The 20905-nt window shown below is 40.5% G+C and overlaps 2 protein-coding genes across 3 annotated transcripts; one reads left to right on the forward strand and one right to left on the reverse strand.

The window, feature by feature from the left end:
• Positions 1-625: 625 nt before the first annotated feature.
• On the reverse strand, positions 626-8474 carry LOC131777059 (monocarboxylate transporter 10-like). Of its 2 annotated transcripts, none has more exons than XM_059093272.2 (5): positions 8335-8474; positions 4370-4629; positions 3149-3720; positions 2040-2409; positions 626-1823 (listed from the first exon to the last, which is right to left on the reverse strand). In XM_059093272.2, exons 2-5 carry the CDS (start codon positions 4605-4607, stop codon positions 1654-1656), a joined length of 1350 nt encoding a protein of 449 aa, XP_058949255.2. In that variant the 5' UTR covers positions 4608-4629; positions 8335-8474; the 3' UTR covers positions 626-1653. The 2 variants fall into 2 exon arrangements, with proteins under 2 accessions (XP_058949255.2, XP_066028167.1); XM_066172070.1 differs by lacking the exon at positions 8335-8474 and adding an exon at positions 5953-6042.
• Positions 6318-20522, forward strand: LOC131777058 (alkaline phosphatase, tissue-nonspecific isozyme). The gene is made up of 8 exons (XM_059093270.2): positions 6318-6358; positions 14702-15031; positions 15344-15589; positions 16054-16290; positions 16789-16929; positions 17922-18029; positions 18889-19170; positions 19871-20522. The coding sequence occupies exons 2-8, from the start codon at positions 14758-14760 to the stop codon at positions 20098-20100; spliced, it is 1518 nt and encodes a 505-aa protein (XP_058949253.2). The 5' UTR covers positions 6318-6358; positions 14702-14757; the 3' UTR covers positions 20101-20522.
• Positions 20523-20905: the final 383 nt, after the last annotated feature.

A 20905-nucleotide genomic window follows, 5' to 3' on the forward strand; every position in this document is an offset into this window, starting at 1 on the left:
GCGTTGAAAAACGAAGAACAAACATGCATCCTCGGAAGACATATCGGCGATTAGCGAATTTAAAGTCACACAGGCGTCCTACTAAAATTCTGGATATAACTGAACACAGTCCGAGCACTAAGTGAAGTTTTGAAGCAAGCTGTAAACTAAAGCCTTTCTCTTCCCAATAGCGAGCCTTAGAAAGTAATGCAAATAGACAAAATGAGGAAGAAAGCTAAAAATAGATATAAGTGCCTCACTGTTATGTTATTGGGATGATTCAGTTTGTGATAAAAGGTGACGTCCTAGAGGTGCTTGGCTTACAATAACTGCCGGTGCTTACTCTCAGTGTGTAGAGAACCTCAATGGTTTAATTATTAGCCGTAAAACAGCGGTAAATTTTAACCGTTAGTTGTAAAAATTGACGAATTTCATCTGTTAGTTGTAAAAAATCTTAACCATAAAATTTCTTTTCAGCAACAAAGGAAAAAAAATTAACCAAAAGCCGTAAAATGACCAAAATATTAACCGTTAGTCGTAAAAGCCATCATCCCATCGAGACTCTCTTCTCGATCTGGGGTCTAGCTTGCTGACTCCCAACAGTAACAGATGTCTGTAATTAAAACGTGTTAAATTTTGAAGCAATTAGTCCACTTAAGAACGTGTCTAACCTCCAGATGTGGAGCTAAATCACTTTTCTTTTCAATTGGATGTTTTTGTTTTGGAGCAAGAAAAGTTAGCCATGTCAGTATTCGACCCTAATTTGCATTTGGTGCAAAACATGATGAAACATCGCAATTTTCGGCATCTTTAAAGGTAAAAAAAACCCGGCGATAAAAAACTATGCCCAGGTGGGTTACGAACTCCATCCTCATATAGACAGAATTCTTATCACAAGAAAACATGGCGCCACTTTCCTCAAAATCAGTTAAATCATTCCCTGAAGGTATAGAGTAAGCAGAAGTTAATTTTCGCTTCACTGGCAGCCAATAATCGACAGGTTCATCACATCGCTTATACCATGCGCTCTTTCCCATTACAGAGAAGCCAGTTGTAATTTCAAACTGTACCGAAAAAAACCTTTCTCTTTAAAGGAATCATCCCTCACTCTAAAGAGAAGTGAGAGTAAAATTGTATGGCGGATGACTAACTTACCAAGTGGATTATCTCAGCTTCGAAAGGCCCTCGTCTTTTCTGCTGTCCCAGCATCTTAGATCATTTCAATAACGATAGTTTACACTACCTTTCCCTCCTTATAAAAAGATGGTAACATAATCGATTTCTGCGCACTCTGCTCCGGCGTCTTGACAAAGACGAGGTAAGGTCTCACTGATCTTCACCTCTGGGCTCGATTACCACCAGCTGATCGGGAAGAGAGCGCGCGCTCCTTTCCGTCAGAAAGGGAATGGATATGTAGCCTTCTTTATCACTGTTTATCACAAGTCTACTTTTAAAACTTTGGGCTGGCCATAGTCTCATTCCCAGCCGTTGTTTGGGATATCACACAACGCTCTTCCCTAAGGAAGAGCGTTGTGTGATATAGTGAACGTACTATAGTGTAACCATAATGAACTATAACTCAACGGAAAGAGGGTTGATAAGTTCACTGCCATTTGGCAAGAAATTAGCACTCAGTCAGTGCAGCAACTATTTTTTTTGTAAAAACCTTACATGTCACACAACTGTAACTTTTTCTATTACAACAAGCTCGGTTTGCAATTCCATCTCCTCCGTGTTTCTTTTTAGGAAGTACATTACGAAGAAAGCGCTGGCACCAGTTATGATGCTACCGCCTGCCAAATAGAATGCAGGCGCGTATGAACCCGTGGAGTCCGCAATGTAACCTGGAAATGAATCGAGTATTCTTCAATGAGTCAATGTAGAACTTATGAGTAAAGCTCGGAAAGTCCTTTTTTTACATCTTAACTATATGGTAAATGCACTCAGTCGTGAGTTTAAGCGAAACGACATCAGTGTCTGGAGAAACGTCAGGGGACTGTTTCTAGAGCTATTTACACATAATCAATACGTAAGCAATAGCAGGGGATCTGTCTACCTACCTGCAAGGGGCGGTCCACAAGCCATTATGATTGACAGACAAAACAGCCACAATCCAAAAGCACGAGCCTTCTGTCGTTCTTGTACAGAGGTTAACACCAACACATTTGCCACAGTCGATTGCCCACCGTCAAACAAACCAAATGCTATGAAATAAACGAGCACAGTCGGGAAGCTATTTGCCAATGGACAGAGTAGAGTTGAAAAACCAAGAACAAACAGGCATCCTTGGTAGACAAATCGCTGATCAACGAATTTATAATCACATATGCGACCGACTAAAATTCTGGCGGAAACTGAGCACAGTCCAAGCACTAGGTAGAGCGTCGAGGCGACTTGTAGACTAATGCCTTTCTCTTCACAGAAGCGAGCCTTAAAAAGAAAGAAAAATAAATAAAGGACAGAGCTAAAGATAAATTGCATTCATTGTTGTTTTATTGGGATGGTTCAGACCGTGATAGAAAGTGACGGCTAAGGGGCACTTAGCCTATGATAACTGCCAGTGTTCATTCTGGCTTTGTACATCTCTAACTGGGTTCTAGCTTGCTACGCACTGGGCTTGTTCTCACTGGCGACGGAGTGGCACTCAGAGTCGCAAGAGCGCTTCTGAACTATTTAAAATCGGAATTAAGTGGAGTTATTGGCGTAACAGAATCGAATAGGGAAGAATCAGATATAATTGTACTCTACTTCCGATTCTGTGGGTTTCATTTGATCCCTATCTTATCAGTCTGCACTTCAAATAACAACTCTGGCTCCAACACCGCCGTTGGCGAAAACCAACACGAAGCTACCGCGTTTCCCATCGTCCGACGATAAAATTCCAACTAAAGTAGGACCAATAGCATATCCGGGAAGCATGCAGTAAAGGCTAATTCTTCTAAATCTACAGGCTCATTGGTACATTCAGGTTTCCATGCGTTATTTCAATTACTCTTAGACTGGGTGTCGCAGGTAACCAGTTGTTTGTCAAGTTTGCCGACAGTTTTAATTTCCCTACTTATTTATACCCTGGGTGGAGGAAAACCACGGCTGTCAGATGTTTTACCAAAAAAAAAAGCCACAAGAAACCTATTCAGGATTCTTGTGGCATAGTTTTTGTTACACTTACCATGTGGACTTGAGGAACTGAATTTCCTAAAATCACAATAGTTGTAACGAAAACCAATAGCAAATATGAAGGATTACGTGACAAATGTTTTTTTTTCTTGTCGCCTTGCTCAAACTCACGATGTACGTCTCGTTCGGCAGGATTCGTCGGAGCGTTGGGATCAAATGCACAACCAAGGAGACAAACAGATGCGATGATACCAGCCATTATGAAAAATGCCCCACGCCATCCAAGCTCCTCTATAGAGCGTGCTAAAATAGGGCTCATTACAAATGTGCCGGCTCCAGGCCCCGCCGCAATCATTCCAGTTGCTAATGAACGGTATTTCAAAAAATACTTGGGCACAATGACAAATACGCTGGTGTAGATACAACAACCTCCAAAAGCAAATATTGTGCTGTATGTCAAGTATATCACGAATATATTCCGAGCCTGAGAAGTCGCAACAAGTCCGATCACAGACACCAAGGCACCAATGATTGTAACACCTCTGGGGCCAAAACGATCGCAGAGTTTTCCCGCCAGTGGGCCGAAGAAGAAGGTCAGGGACATGCAAAGGGAGCCAATCCACGCTAAAGAAAAAAAGGTGTTCAATGCAGTGATGAAATTCGTTGATCCAGTCCCAGTCAATGTGCATGTCAGGGATAAACGAAAGCAAAAGCAAAGAAGCTCTATTGCACCTGCTACTAGCTAAGAAAAACCGGATCAATATCAGTATCTGGGCAACTGCCCACCTACACCTCCCCTAACCCAACATTAACCTTAACTTGTTATCAATTGACTGTTGTTGAGTTAGGGGAGGGGTAGGTGGGCAGTTGCTCAGGTACTGATATTGATCCGAAAAACCCATGTTCGTATACCCATATTCGTGATATTCCAAAGAAATAGTTTTTCTTGGAGGAAAAAGGAAAAGGGTTTACCCGATTACTCGCATGCCGATACATTTGCTGTCGAGGTAAATCATTGTATTCCTCGGCTCACAGTTACTTTACTGACCTAAAACCCGGTGGTTTAGATGTAATTCATGTTATTCAGTGATAACTTCTATTGATTGAAGATTGAAATCTCCGGATTTCGTTTCCAAGCCTACGTTCCTTTCTTCTCAGTTACTCAAAAATTTTGGATATTTTCTAATTCAAATGAGCACATAAATCCTTCCTCGACATCTGTTCCTTCATGCAATACTCAAGAGAGCAAAGAACTTAGGCTTCAGTCTGTTACCTGTTTGAGCTTTGCCTCGCTTGAACTCGTCCAAAAGTGACGGGTATATGACACCAAAACTATACGAACAGCCCAGAGTAAACACGTTACAAAGACAGCCACACACACCCACCAGCCACGCCCAGCCACTGTCGTGCTTGTGAACTCGTCTTCCCGCAGCTAGAGAGCAGGTAACACAGCAATGAGTTCTTGTTTCTTCATGCGCGGCCGGCCAAAGGGGAGCAGCAGTCGTTATCATATCAGTATTCCACAGTACTTGGCTGATAGTAAGGTACAAAACAAATATATTTTTTAACTTTGAACTACACGGGTTAAAAAATGAGAGGGTATCTAAGAGGGATGGCTGGCTTTTACGGGTAGAGGTAAAAAATTTTGCCAATTTACAAATAACGATTAATTTCTGTTCTTTACAGTTGAAAGAAAATTGTTTACGGCGAACTTTTTGTTGCCAGTAAAGGTTAAAATTTGTCCACCATAGGAGGGCTCCTGACTTAGTCGATAGCACCAATGCAAATTACCCTGTTATACTCTCCCACCGACGCAGCACTACGGTTTCTTTAGTAACTTACAAGTACCCTCTTAATTACGTTTTTTGTTTGTTTGCCTTTTTGCGGCCAACGGTCAACTTCGGGGGGGGGGAGGGGGTTGGTAAATGTTTTTTCGAAGAGAGCTTAACCAACGGAAGGTGTCCATCAAAACTGTTTTTGGGGAGGGAAAGGGGGAGAAGAGGCCTTATAGAAGGGAGGTGTGTAAGTCTTCCCAAATCATGGCCAGATATAATCGCCTCTTGCACCACAGCATCTGCTCGTAATCAAGACCATAGCTGTGAACTGATGTATAAAGGAAAAGGCAAAAAAAGCTGAAAAGTGTAACATAACAAGCAGACAAACAAAACAGCAAGAAAAACAAACAAAGAAACAAATCAAAACAAAAGATGAGCTATTCGGGTAATGCGCTTTTCTTAGGAAAAAAAATATGGACTGGACCATTCGACCCTCAGACAACTGGACTTTTTTTGAAGATTTTTTGACCATTTTTGGACTAATATTTGGACCATTTTTTGGGTTATTTTATTGACTATCTGTGGGGGGGGGGGGAGAGAGGAAGGAAGATCATTAGTATGAGGCAGAATTTTATCACTCAGGGAGGGGTGGGAGACGGACTATTAATACGCATGGAGGGGTGGGAGGTGGTTGTAGTAGCAACTGCTTCTTATTGATGGAGTTTTTACCGGATCATACAAGCAGTTTATTAGATTTCGTAAAAAAGGCTGTGGTTATTCATCGTGGTGAATATCAATAAAAGCTAACTTTTCGTTTTGTCTCACGATGTAGTCACGTGTGATGTAGATCGCGACGTTTCGACTGCATACTGCAGTCTAATTTATTAGATTTTTTTTTTATATCAAGATTTGTACGCTGGGCTTTCCCGTTTCTTTGGTTTTTGTCATGCGAATGCTAAACAGCATCTAATGGACTATAATTGTCAGTGAAAATATCGCCAATTCCTTTTTTTGATCCTCCTTTGTTGAGTCACACACGTGCCTTTTAAGTAGACTTGTTTTAGTTCTAAATGATACTTACTGATTCACACGAATTATCCGCCACTTGCTTCACGTTTCCCTCTGGGCATAAAGTATATACAATTTTTCTATCTTCCTTTGTCATTAATCCTATCAGACGAACAAGATCCGTCGGTTAAAAAGATGAAACGTACGGACCACGTGCAAAGGTGTCAACTGTTTCTCGAATATTGCGCATCTTAAATATTCAATAGTGACATCTCATTTACATCTTCATCAACATTTATTTAGCTGGTAAATTCTCTACAGTCATCCCACCAGCCAACTCGCGCGCGAAGTGAGAAGACTATATGAAGGCTTTAAATTATATTAAGAACGATTGTGGTCAAGAAACGGGCAAGGAATATTCCACAACAGTGTGAATAATCTTGAAAGATGATCGTGGAAAAGCGATTGCGTGACGCTCGGTAAGTTGTAAGATGACATCTTATCGCGTATCAGACGAGAAAAACAGTATAAATTCTCTTTCTGCATTTTGTACCCAGTCTGCAGTCTGCATTTTGTACCTAGTCTGCATTTTGTTCACGGTCTGCAGTCTGCAGTTTACTGACCGGATTAGTATTGCTGTTTTTGTTCGAGCGAGACTCTAGTCCGGACCGAAATATTGGAGTTCGAAAAAAATAAAAGAAACTATCTTGGCCACTATGGTTGATGTGTGGACTGTATGTTGAAGAGCTCCTGAGGACAAGCACAATGACTGAGCAATGGCTACTTTAAACCAAGTGAAGACCAACGCAAATGCGCGGCTTACCAATAATGCTGCCTCCGATGCTATTTTGCGTGGTCACAGCGTGTGTTGAAATGAACCCACCAGGGTTCTATGGGTGTGAACATTTCGGCTTCTCGATTCAAGTTGCATTTTTAAAAGTTCGGAAACGTGATTTGAGGTTATCATTTTTATTAAATCATAAAAAAAGTTTTATTTCTTTCCATCACTGTTATTCATGTCAAAAGACGAAGTCAAGGACATGAATAACAGCGATGGTAAAATAAGCTTAAAACGGCAGAAATCGCCAGAAACTACAACGGAAACACATGATATAGGTAAGTTTTATTGATTTCACATGAAAAATGTTCCTATTTCGAAATATTTATCGTTGTAAATCGACCATATTTCGTTCCCCATACTATTCCTCATAACGTGTTCAAATTTTCAAGGGTTCCTCTTGTAACTTAACACCGAGTCACACAACGCGTGACGCGTTCATGAATTAATCGTTGGCTTTTTCTCGAGACGTGAGCTTGGGCTACCTGTGCACGCACGCACTGTTTGCAAATCCAAGTGAGATTATAACCATGCGGTTTTGAGCAATGGTTCAAAGTTGCTCCATAAGATCGCTGTATCCATAGGCGGCCCAAGCTCACGTCTCGAGAAAAAGCCAACGATTAATTCATAAACGCGTCACGCGTTGTGTGACTCGGTGTTACGAGAGGAACCGTTGAAAATTTGAACACGTTATAAGGAATAGTATAGGGAACGGAATATGGTCGATTTACAACGATAAATATTTCGAAATATGAATATTTTACATGTAAAATCAATGACACTTACTCACATCCTGTGTGTCCGTTGTAGTTTCTGGCGATTTCTGCCGTTTTAAGCTTGCTTTACCATCACTGTTATTCCTGTCATTGGCTTCTTCTCGAGACGTGAGCTTGGGCTGCCTGTGCTGTATCACGTATTCCGACTTTTTCAATCTCTGGTCTCTGCCAGTTGTCAAATTGTCACAATAGATGTATCTCTTATTTCTATACTATTGTTGGAGAACCAAATCGATCTAACAATAAGTCATTGAATGTCAGCATAAGGTCTTGTATCAGTGGAAATTCGATCGATTTAGTTTTTGAACTGGAATGTTTGTCGAGCTTTTCAGGTTAACTGATTAAAGGCGAAGCAATTCTCTTTCCAATTTGTGGTTTTTCCGGTTTTGAGCAAGAAAAGTCGAAAAAAAGAAGAAAACAAAAAGGCATTTCTTATCTTTAAACCTAATTTGCGTCTAGTGCAAAACATGAAGCGATATCGCCATTTTCGGCGACATTAGGAGTAAAAATCTGGCGGTAAAAAATATCGCCATGAGTTACGAACTCCATCACCGAATAGTGCGAACCATTACACAGACTGGATTCCTTTCACAAGAACACTTAACGCCACTTTCTTCTAAACAGACAAATTACCCGTAACAGTAATGAGTACGCTTAAGTTTAGTTTCACTTCTCTGACAGCCAATACACAAGAGGTTCCTCACATCGCTTATACTTTGCGCTTTTCTCCATTACAGAGAAGCCTGCTGTAATTTTAAACTGCACCCACAATATCTTTGTTTTTACAAATCATCCTACGCTTAAAAGCGTAATGCGGATAAGGCCGAGATGAATGACTTACCAAGTTGATTCTCTCAGCTTCGAAAGACTCTACTCTTTTCTGCTGTCCCGGCGTCTTAAATCATTCCAGTAACATTAGTTTACTCCGCTTTTCCCCTTCTCACAAAGGATGGCAACATATTCGATTATAGAGCACCTTGCTGCGGGGTCTTGATCGAGATGAACTACGGTCTCATTGATCGATCGTGTCGCTCTCAACCTCGGGTACAGGGTCATTTTGGCTCCTTGACAGCGGTATGGTCGCCAAATAATGACCTTTGGGAGAATAGATTAAGTACCTTCCCCCGATAGAGTTTCATTTAAAATGAAAATATTTACCAATATGAAGAGAGTTACATTCTGTTTTAAATGCTAAATTAACCCTTCAATTTCCATGAGTTACCAAGACAGAATTTCTCCTTACAATATCAGTACAATGTCAATCAGACAAGTGATGAGCCCCCCCCCATCAATTGAGGAGCTTTGGCCCCGAAAAAAATTCGCAGCGTGCATGCTACGGAGGCGCTACATTTCTGTCATCAGTGTCGAGAATTACATCAACGTTTGCGGTCGGTAGGTGTCTATGCGGTTACTTAAACGTGTTGATTATAAGTTAAAGGTTCACCTAATAGTTAATACTGCATCTATGCTCGAATTTCAATCACGAAAACACAAGAAATTTGGCATCGAAATCACTTGGCGCGATCTTATCATGGAGGCTGAAGTCTTCCATCGATCGGCTGAGCTTTCTATAGTTACGGGATCCAATCTCGACCCCAAAAAGTCCTGTTATGTGCTAAAGAAAAGTTAATGTGAAATCAGGCCGAAAGCTTTTGCAAAGAACGAATTGTTTCGTCGATTCCGCGATGACTACAATACGTTCTGTCCCGCCAGCAGGTCTCAAGCGCGCCAACAAAGGCTGTTCGTTCAACGCCAGGTAACCAAACAATATGCATTTTATATCTTCAAGTGGTCTCTGTGCCGGACTAATTAGACAGATTCGCGAGGTCTCAAAACATAATCTTGTTGTTGATGCGGTAAATCAAATCGCCCTCGACCGTACACTTTAGGCGGGAAATGCCTCCAGTAGAAATATCATGGGAAATTGCAATAATGTCAGTCAAGAATAGCCGAGCTTGACAAAGACATTCGGGAACCAGTAAAGGATAATAATTATATAAGTTAATGGTGGATGCCTCAACTTTCAGTCAAAAGAAAGAGTACAGACAAAGAGCGGTCTCCTGATATAAATTAGTGCGAATTCAATTTTTCGTGCCCTCTTGGGTAGTGTATACCTGAGGATTACCTTTGATCTCTTGCATACCCTCTTGGGTAGTGTATACCTGAGGGTTATTTTAATCTCTTGCATACCCTCTTGGGTAGAGTTTACCTGAGGGTTATTTTTAATCTCTTCTACACCCTCTTGGGTAGCGTATACCTGAGGGTTAGTTTTAATCTCTTCCATACCCTCTTGGGTAGAGTATACCTCAGGGTTATTTTTAATCTCTTGCATACCCTCTTGGGTAGTGTATGTTTGAAAGTTATTTTGAATCTCTTCTTTAACCTCTTGGGCAGTGTATACCTGAGGGTTATTCTTAATATGTCCTATACCCTCTTGGGCAGTGTATACCTGAGGGTTATTTTTAATCTCTTGCATACCCTCTTGGGTAGTGTATACCTGAGGGTTATTCCTAATCTCTCCTATACCCTCTTGGGTAGTGTATACCTGAGGGTTATTTTAATCTCTTGCATAGCCTCTTGGGTAGTGTATACCTGAGGGTTATTTTTAATCTCTTCTATACCCTCTTGGGTAGTGTATACCTGAGGGTTATTTTTAATCTCTTCTATACCCTCTTGGGTAGTGTATACCTGAGGGTTATTTTTTAATCTCTTCTATACCCCCTTGGGTAGTGTATACCTGAGGGTTATTTTTAATCTCTTTTATACCCTCTTGGGTAGTGTATACCTAAGGGTTATTTTTAACTTTTTCTTATCCCTCCTAACTCGGCAGTCGCGTGAGACGATATTCATACGTGTGAATTTGTTCCCAATGACCTAAAATGCAATAACGATATTTTAGACCAGCTTCTCCCCTGTTATAGTCGATTTTGACAAGACTGATGTCTTCGGAAAAGCTAAAGATACCGTTCCAAACTGACTGAACCTTCGCACATAAAAGGTCATTATAAGAATAATTGCATTGCGCCGAAGCTTGAAGACCGAACGAGGAGGCCATCAGTTGAAAACAATGTGTATTCTCTGGATTATCTAATCAACACAGTTTCTGGACTTTGAAAGTTAAAAACCATGACCTGTATAAAGAAGGGTTTGTCGGAGTTAACCTTACGTGGGCCGAGATCTTCGATCATGGAGGTGAAATCAGCTTTACCTGTGCCGCTTTTTAGGCTATTTTTGAGTTTCTTCGTTTTACGTGTTTTAAATTGTTCCTGTTATGTTTCTGTAAAATTTGGTCAGGAATATTCGTGGACCTTGTGTTAACGATTTACTGTTGTCTTCTTTAACACATGTATTTTCTCTCTACAGAGAAAATAAGCTTAGCGTACCGCCCTTTAAGTTTTTTCGAATTAGACCCGTTAAGTTTGTATGAGACATTTCTCTGGACTCTTGTTTCTGGAAAATGAGTGAACAAAGTAGAGTTGCATCTTGAAAATGATTAGAATTGTAATCAACGGAAGTTGCGGTTTTTTCTATTTCATTCGAGGGGAGCATAATTACATTTTTTGAAGCGATTATCGGATGTCCTGGAATGTTTAGCGAACACCTCATGCCACCAAGAGGCGTCGAACCTTGGCTTAAATTACTTATGCCAATTAGCTGGCTGCACGTTCAATGTGCAGCCAGCTAATTTGCATAAACTTTATTTCCGACGCAAAGCTCGTTATTTAAAGAAAAATATTAATCAAGAGATTGTAAGTTGATCTAATACCAAATTCTCCAAACTAACATCACAAGAACTTATGGCAGACAGTAATGAGAATTACTTATGAGATCTTGGGAGTTAAAGGGTTTAAAAAGGATGAAGTATATAAGCTACGAGGTTGCATCGCAGACAAGCATCCCAGCTGCAATAGCAGACTATCGTGTAGATGGTGGACGACGGATTTTGTGACGGAACATTCTACATTTCGTGATTACGTTCTGTCACAAAATCGTCTATTGTCTCTGTTTTAGTACATGCCAACCGATTTCCTATTGATTGGTTTGCAATTTTCCTGTCAAGTTTAGCCGATACGCCCTTCGTCGGAGCCCAGTACAGGAGATTAATCGCGAAAAAAGGAAATTCCCCACACGATTTATCGTGGGAAATTATCAAGAAAAACATGGGTCGCGGGAAGCAATTAAGGAGGTGTGCGTGACAGTCTTTAGATCAGTTCCACTTGCCGGCAATTTGGATTTCGAGGTTTAAGTGTCTTGAGCCCGTTGATGGTCGCTGATCAGTAGCAGCAGCGATACGAGCCCTTCTCTGTTTCGGAGAGATTTTTACGCCATTCGTCGTCGAATTTATTAAATGTCTGGCTCTTTCAAGCATGCTTCTTCTAGGGTTTGAAAGAAGGATTGTTCTTCTTTTATCCTTCCCTATTCAAAGTCTGGTTAGATACCCAGAAATTATGGGGAAGTTCACCATGCGCAACTGAAATCAAATTCTTGTGCTATTGAAAGTCACGAACATGGATGTTTTGCCGCCAAAAACATCTTTGGAGTCACAATGGTAAAACGTTATAATTGGCTCTTCACACTTCGGCAGACTGAAGAATTCAGTTCGAAAATACGTTTTTGCGAATAACTGGCGCGTATTTAAATATTTTACAAAATTAGTTCATGAAAACTATTTTTAAAACGGTGAAGTTAAGCTCGATTTGGAAAAAGTATAAAAAAAATATTGGCCTTAAGGGTCGATCGTATGTACGACCGTACCGTATGTATGACCTTAAATGGTGTTCAGGACGGCAACGCCAAGGAAGACTTTGATTAAAAAAATTAATTTCTGCCTTTAATTAGAATGCCTGCATTTGTTTACCGTCTCATAAGGCGCTATACCTCAACTTCAGCATTACGTATAAAAGAAGCGTTGAGTTCCAAATGGAAATTAAAATAATTTGCCGTCGCGGTTTCGGTTCGCAGACGACGCAGATTGTGGTGATTTCACGTTGTTGTCTTGCATACGACGGCTAAGAAATGTACAAAGTTTTGAAACGCACGTGCTGAGCTATTGTTCTGATAATTAGATCTTTTGTTTTTCCATGTCCTCGTTGCCGTCGCCGTCGTGGTTTGCTTAAGGTCCCTAATGCCATTTCCGGTACGGCTAAGCGGATCGAACATTAACAAAGCTTATTGTGCGACCCTGGGCTACCTGCGGTCAGCGCCTGCAATCCATTTTCCGGCGTCGCCTACCCGGGCGGATGAAATATTTAACTTATTACTCGTCTTATTCCCTTTGTTGATTAAAAAGGGGGCGTTGAATGGTACCTCATGCACTTTTATACTGTGTCAAGTGCTCAACCAAGCTTGTTACAGCTTAAAAAGAATATGCTGCGTTTATATTTGATACTTTGCTTCATACTGGGTAAGTTTCAGTTTGAAAATTGCTCTTAACACCACAATTCAATCATAGTAGGCCGTAGATTTGCGTCACTCAAGTACGGCGTCAATAGCTTAACGTTTTAATTCACGTTATGCGCTGCAAACAGTCACACCCATTTAGTCTTTCTAAAACTATGAAAATTCTTGAAAACTGCATTCGGAAGTTATTGCAGTCGATAATGAAAACCAGTATATTTCCATGGCTGGAAGAGAAATGTAAGACCTAAATTTTCACAATGGAAGACGTAGGTTCCTGCCATATGTAATCGTTGACAACCATGTGGTTGTATCTTAACGACGTTTGCACAGCGGTACGCCTTGCATGTAAAGAAAGTTATAAGCTTAGAGATTTTTACACTGAAGATTTCTATGCGGCGCCCGGTAAGCAGATCCCATTCTGTGATGTTTGATTTGATTAATTTATGCTCTTTGCTGGTCTCGCGTGTTCGTACCCACTCAAATAAACAAATAAAAAGCTACAGTGTTCATCACAACATCACTATGTTATAAACTAAAAGCAACCGCCATTAAAAGAGAAGGCAATTGTTCTAAAAGACGTGAAAGTAGCACCTTTTTGACACGTACGCTCTGGCGTGCATGTGATCATAGTAATTCATAAACAAATTAAAAGACTTGGTGTTCTAATTTCTGATGTTTCCGGCCACCGATAAACTGATCGTGTCGAATAGCGCAAGTACCAATCACGGATTCCGACAATCGCTTCACGAGACTGTCTGACAGCTACATGACGTAATGTGAAGTAGCTGTAAATGTGATTTCTTGCTCAGACTTTACCTTATTAACCAATGATTCAATTGGACAAATAAGTTAATACGGAAAATAAATTAACGTTTGAAAAACAACCAAGACCTAAATGCAGTCAATTCTGTATTAAGCGGTCACCCATAGGAATGTTGACCGCTTAATACGGGTTCCACAGAATAGGGGTGTAATAAAAAACATTATAAAAAACGCCATTTTATGCCTTAGTAGACCAATAATGTACAAAAACGCGCTCAAACATATTACTTATATTGATTTCGGGAGAGAACTATGGATTAAATTTTACCTGAAAGATTTTTCTTAGTTTGATTTGAATTCCGATTTAAGTGATCGTTCAGTACAGGTGGTAAACAATAGAAACAGGTCGTTGGGTTTCACTCGAAGGTGACCGCGACCAAAAAACTACAGTGATGAGAAGGGGAAACAAATTCGGGACTTTGGCTACCGCCCCTTAGCACAGGGTGCCGCTTTATACAGGTTCGACTGTACACTGTATATTGAGAAGCCAAAATATCACAAACTGAAATTAAATAATAGAAGAACAGCAAATCCCATATTCGATTATTTAACTAAGAATACGGCCGAAATTTTGCACACCACTCTTATTTTTCCTCGCCCTTACGGGACTCGAAAAAGTATCTCAACGCGCAAAATACCCGTCCGTATTCCTGACAGATGAAACAATCGAATAAGGAGTATATATAGATGTGCATCTTCTTCGTAAGACTATTTTAACAAGGTTACAGGATTTTATGTAGACTACGAGAAGTCCCTGCATTTGGCGAAATCCGTAGCGCAAGTCAAAAAAATTCAGCGACGAAAGAAAAACATTGATTTTAGCACGCCAAACCCTCTTTACTCCTAGGGTTCCACGCGGCGTGCTTGCATTAAACTTTTTTTTTCGCTGTTTTTATCTTTTTACTCGGGAGATGGACTTCGCTGTAAGGGAAAGATCGCTCGTAGTCTAGATTGCATGAGGTAACTAAGTATCCTTGACTCCTTAGTCGTCGTTGGCAACATTCCAAAAAATCAAGACAACAACAAGTGGTACAAAGATGGCATGAAGCTAATCCAAGACAACTTAAGAGTTAAACCAAACACGAACACTGCTAAGAACGCCATCCTCTTCATGGGAGATGGAATGGGTATTACGACTGTTACCTCCTCACGTATCTTAGACGGACAGCTGAAGGGGAAAACTGGTGAAGAGAATGTGTTGAGCTGGGAGGAGTTTCCCTGGACAGCTCTGGTCAAGACTTATGCTGTCGATCAACAGGGTCCAGATTCTGCAAGCTCTGCCACGGCGTTTCTGTCTGGAGTGAAAACAGACCAGGGTAAGTAAAAAAGATATCGACTGATTATAAATAAAGCGCATTTTGACTGAGAGTCGTAAAACCAAAAGAAAATTGATCGCAACGTCCAACTAGAAGAAATGAAAACATTGCAAGTAGGCGCAATTTTTATACATGTTGATACCGGGCGGTGATACGCACGGTAATTGTGTATCCAGACACACGGCACAATAGACAATCCAGGACTACGCGCAATCCCATGCCGAAATCGGAAACCTTACCTCCTCTCTCAGAGGGAAGTGGGCAGTGCGCCATTTATAGACATGAGTATAACTAATTCTATGCACTTTTCAGGTGTTGTTGGAATGGATGAAAACGTCGAATGGGGTCGATGCGCATCTGCAAAAAAAGAACGTGAAGTGATTTCGATTTTGTCACTCGCAGAGTTAGCTGGAATGTCAACTGGTCTGGTCACGACCACGCGGATTACACACGCGAGTCCCGCGAGTGCTTACGCGCACTCTGTGGACCGTCGTTGGGAAAGTGACGCGGATAAAAAGGCAAAAGCTTATGACGATGCTACGTCGTGCAAAGATATTGGTAAAATTTAACGTTATTCATCACGAAGAAAAGTTTCCTCGACAGTTTAAATATAGATGGATGGTGACAAGCAAATTTTTTTTTTGGAATAAAAGGGGCTTGTTAGGGAAGAAATTTGCCAGTGTATTGGGAAACAAAATGCTGGATTTGAAAAGGCTTTTTGTCAGGATATGCGCTCTACCTCAGAAGACGGTGTGTGTTCTGCCTTTTCTATTTAGAGTAGCCGACGAGAGCCTTGTAAGGGGTCTGGGACCGACTGCTAGTGCCAGACTCCTTACAAACCTCTCACTAGCTCTCTTTGCTCAAGCCTTGATCTTTCCAGCGGTCAAAGAAACGCTCGTGCCGTAGCGCCAATAATAAAGAGGACCTATTTAGCAAGCTATATCTACCGCTGGAAAAATCAGCTGTAACCTTGTAGACAGGATGAAAGTGAGCTAAACTTAAAACAGATCGTTTTTTTTTAGCCTTACAACTTGCCGAATACCCGTACGGTAATGGAATAGACGTCATATTTGGTGGAGGGCGAAGAGAGCTGATGCATAAAAACCAAACAGATCCTGAATACCTGGATGAAAAAGGAGAGAGACTTGACGGTAGAGACCTGATTCAGGAGTGGTTGCAGAAACATCCCAACTCGCATTACGTGTGGAACAAATCCGGTTTTGACAAGATTGATGTAGAAAAGACTAATCGTTTAATGGGTATTTAATCAGTCAAACTGCTTTCTTTTTATTCTCTCGATTTCTCTGCACAATCAAAGCAGAAAATCTAATCGTTAGCGCGCTGAAATCTTGTCGGGAAATATTAAGAGATTGTTGGGTGAAGGGGGTAGGGGGTTCTTTAGGGCGAGAGGTTACGTTCCAGCTGGGACTTTTTTGTACAAATGGGTGTTTGCGATGGGTAGACTAGCATCCTATTCAGGGAAGAAATACCAGCCTTACCCTTTGAGAAGTCATACTGGGAAAAATCCATAAGCCTCGTAAGTTATAGACTAGGAGATAGAGATAGCCACAGAAAGATCCATTGTAAAAGTCAGGGTACCATGTTTTTGCCTCGGAAGGGATTTAGGGGCCTGTGCAATATGTATCGAAGATTCCGTTAAAATTTAAGTTTGGAGAACAATTTTATTTTTCATTTGGAGGATCTTCTTTTTTTCTCGGCCGGCATATGATAAAAAAATCTCGTTTTTTTTTTCCCAGGACTTTTTGAGTACTCCAATATGAATTACGAAGTGGACCGAGCCAACGACAGCGCTGGCGAACCATCAATAGCAGAGATGACTGAAAAAGCCATCAAAATACTTCAGAAAAACCCAAAAGGATACTTCCTGTTTGTCGAAGGTACTTAGGATGTATATCTATTTTAATTCTGCTTCTCAATTGAATCACAAAATCACAGGTAGAAGCGAAGGCTGAGGGGGATAAATGGAAAACCTTGTTTTGTCTGTTTGCGAAATTTTGGCCTTTCATCAACCGAACAGGGCCCGGTTTTGAGGGTTTATTTTATATAGTTGCTCGTGTTCAGAAAATTGCGAAATAATGGCAAGTAAAAAAAAATCTTCCCACAACGCACCCATTATCTTGCCGAAATATCCCAAGCGTCAGTTTTATGCCTTCGCCAACTAAGGAACACAAGGAACGAAATTTCTTGGCAGATAAGCGAGCGAGCTAAACTCGGGCTTTACGAAAAATGACAGGGAATTTTAAAGACAAAATTGTATTGTTTACTTATTTTAAAATGTTCTCTGTTTGTAACGTGAAAAAAATTAAATTTCGAAAGTTGAGTATCGGATGGTAAAGCTGCGTTAGGTAAACCTCGTTAAAGTTCCAGCTGGCGTGGTATTTTGGTTGAAGATAAAACCTTTTTCCCTTCGAAGACGCTCGTCATTCTGAGGAATTAGAAAACATTACTTCAGGCGACGTCAATCATTGCATGATATCCCCTAACCAACAGGATATGTCTTGCTATAATAGGAGTATTAAGTGACTGTAAATATATGAAAATCGTATACATGAATTGCGGATAAAGAAATTAATATGGAAGCAATAGTGGCAGTGAAGAACACTGCTTAAGCAGTAGTGAAAATAAGGCCTGAAAAAATCTGGGCCTGTATGGGATTTGAACGAACCCATGACCTCTGCGATTCCGGTGTAGTGTAATACTGCTACTGCTTAAGTACTGTTCATTACTGCGAAGATCGCTTTTATATTCATTTTTTGAACAGGAGTATTGACAGTTCATTTCAAATAACCGTGTGTGTTCAAATAGAGCCTGCCAACTTCACTTCGCTTTTTATGGCAATAGTACTCTCAATATTGAACTGGCTTTTCAGGTGGACGTATTGATCACGGACATCATGATGGCAAAGCAGTCAGAGCTCTTCACGATGCCGTAGCTTTGAATAAAGCGGTGTCTAAGGCCATGGAAATGATTAACAAAGGTACTAAAACAACAGTTGCACGTTCTTCCATGTGTGACTTTCTAGGAAGGCCCTTCGCATCTCATTGCTTCCATCTCATTCTAGAAAAAGGAGAAAAAAATGGATTAGAGTATTGGTTATTTGTTCTCACCCACTCATAAAAAGTCTTTACATGCAACAGAAAGTTTTTTTTATAGTTTGAAATTCTCTTTGCCAGTTCTCCCTTTCAGCTCAATTATATAACGCGGCACGCAAAAAGAAAATTCAGTTTTGCTCTCGGTTGGATAAGCAATATATTGTATATTGTCCTGTCTGTTTTATAGTATTTTCGGGATGTTCCGGGCGTTCGTGCTTAAGATCTGTGACATGTTTTCTAGAACTGAAGAGCTTTTTTTAATTTGAGTTTACATTCCATGGTTATTCATAGAGGATGTGGTTTCCATATTTACAGATACTGATTACCTGGCCGGTTAAGGGTTTTTATTTAAAGATTAGTTCCCACGGAAGATATTTTGGGGTATTTTTGAGAGTTTCGGTTTAATATTATGTGTCAGTTCTTTCCAATTAGTCTCTGTACGTTACCTGCTCAATATTCTTGGTTATTTTAGTATTACTTCTCTCAAGTGGTCACGGAAGAATCGCGAGTAATACATGGTCAACGAGATTAGCAGAGCCTAAAATATGCACGATTCATGTCTATTAATGATTTCCGAACCTTCGCGTCCGTAGAAGTTACAAAAACACTAAGAGTCTTCAAGCAGTTGAAGTAAACGTCGTAGTGGAGGGAAAACTGTTCATGTAAACTGTCTTAGTTATTTTCCTATGAGAAAACGGCCCAGCATGACATAGTTATGCAGTTAATATATTTTCTCTCCACCAGACGAAACCCTTGTAACAGTAACCGCTGACCACTCACACGTTTTTACCGTCGGCGGGTACCCGAAGCGGGGAAACCCAATATTTGGTACAGTACGTTTTCTGACTGAAGAATTGGCTGTGGATGTGGAAAACAAGACATTCACGACCCTTGGTTACGCTAATGGTCCAGGAGGTTTAAATGGGCCACGTGCAGACCTTAGAGGGGTGAACACAGCACACAAGGATTTCTTACAACAAGCTACTGTCCGACAAAGTTATGAGACTCATGGAGTTGAAGATGTTGGTAAGCACTGAAATGATGTCAAAGACTTAAACTTCAAAAAGTAATTGACATCGATGTAACTTTCAATGGCAATATGGGAAAAAAACTATAATCATGTTGATATTTCCATGATGTAACATCACCTTCCTCATGAATTATTTTATAAGAAATACACTGCAGCTAGAAGTCGATTATGATTAAATGCTCAGACTTTGGACTTAAATTGTAAAATGAAGCCTTGATTTTGGTGAGCGCATGCGTTAAAGCAAATTACTAATAAATTACAGTGTAGTCGCTGAGCCTTATTTAACATAACGTTTGCCAGACGTTGCCGGTGGTGCAATTTTATTTGTGTATCTCAGCTAAGTAAATTTTTTTTTCACTGGACATCTTAAATCTCATGCATTCTATTCAATGCCCATTGATCGCCCAGAGGATAAGGAGAACGGATATCAATAGCAATAACTGGCGATTGAGCGTTCTGTTCCCGGGGAAAGCGCTAAGCGGAGTCACCTGATTTCCAAGCTGAAATTGAATACATGAGAATTCTAAAGATGTATGCACACGTTACTGTTGCTGGAATTTCTTAATTCGTAGAGCGCATGCAACATAAGTTGAAGTTTTGGGGTCTTTCAGGAAGTACTTCCAAACATGTTCACTTTTCAGTCACCTTCGTTGTAGGTAAAATGAAAGTGATCGCTATTTTTTTTGATCCATTCAGGAGTTTACGCGGACGGGCCTGGGGCCTACCTGTTTCACGGTGTGGTCGAACAACAGTACCTCTTCCATGTCATGGATCATGCGCTGTGTTTGAGTGGTGGCAAACAGAAATCATGTGACAAGCACATTAAACGAGGAGGACAAGTAAAGAACAACGATGCATGCTTTGTTTCGCCTTCTTCAATGTACCCTCTGCTAATGTCAGCAGTTTTGTTAGCTGCGAGGCCTTAAATGTAAAAGCAAACCCCACAAAAAAAGGCCAATGAGGGGTCCTATGACAAAATTTTAATCCGTATCTCAGAAAAATTCGTATGTCAAGATACTGTTTTAGGTACGATATAATTGTTCAAAGAGGTGAAATTAAAATGAGGTTTTGAGGAGTCAGCCACGTAGAGTCATGTAGGAGGTTCTTTTCGTGAAATTTTAGTGAGTACACCGGTTAACAGTTCTTTCGTATCCACAGTCGTTTTGTACCCATTCGTTTCGTACCCACAGTCGTTTCGTTCCCAGTCAGGTCATCTCGTACCCAGTCAGTTGAGTCGTCTCGTACCTAGCTCGATAGTTTCGTACCCAAACTAATAAAGTATGTTTTCCGTGTTAACATTGGGGAAAAACTATTACACTTACACGAGCTGTTGTTGTTAAAAAAAGTCGCAAGTACAAACAATAGACTTTTCTATTATAATTTCACACTTACCTTGCGCTAGGTAATAAAAAAGTTGTTTTTGCTAAGAAGGTTACAAGAGCACAACAGATTTTTTGTTTGCATCTTACTCGATGACTCTACTAACCTTTCGTAACCTGGTACGTGAGGCATTTCGAATAAATGTATGAATCGATCAGCGGTTTGACTAAGAACGGACTCAACTTAAGGTACAAACCGACTGCATTTGGTAAAAAACGGAAGTCAGTCGCGCCTTAAAGTCAGTTATGCTCTTGTAACTCAGTCAGTTATGCTCTCGTAACTCTATTGTAAAAGTTTGGAGACCACAACTGAAAAAAAACAAAACAAAACAAAACAAAAAAAAAAAACAAA

Source organism: Pocillopora verrucosa, chromosome 9, assembly GCF_036669915.1.
Source record: "Pocillopora verrucosa isolate sample1 chromosome 9, ASM3666991v2, whole genome shotgun sequence".
In the NCBI taxonomy this organism is placed as follows: Eukaryota; Metazoa; Cnidaria; class Anthozoa; order Scleractinia; family Pocilloporidae; genus Pocillopora; species Pocillopora verrucosa.

Excerpts from the sequence above, each read along its gene's own strand:
- LOC131777059 (XM_059093272.2), bottom strand. The coding sequence starts at position 4,607 with ATGATAACGACTGCTGCTCCCCTTTGGCCGGCCGCGCATGAAGAAACA. Across the intron at positions 3,721-4,369 it reads GCGAGGCAAAGCTCAAACAG|CGTGGATTGGCTCCCTTTGC; the intron begins GTAACAGACTGA and ends TTTTTTCTTTAG. Across the intron at positions 1,824-2,039 it reads TTGTGGACCGCCCCTTGCAG|GTTACATTGCGGACTCCACG; the intron begins GTAGGTAGACAG and ends ATTCATTTCCAG.
- LOC131777058 (XM_059093270.2), top strand. The coding sequence starts at position 14,758 with ATGAAGCTAATCCAAGACAACTTAAGAGTTAAACCAAACACGAACACT. Across the intron at positions 15,032-15,343 it reads TGGAGTGAAAACAGACCAGG|GTGTTGTTGGAATGGATGAA; the intron begins GTAAGTAAAAAA and ends TGCACTTTTCAG. Across the intron at positions 19,171-19,870 it reads TCATGGAGTTGAAGATGTTG|GAGTTTACGCGGACGGGCCT; the intron begins GTAAGCACTGAA and ends TGATCCATTCAG.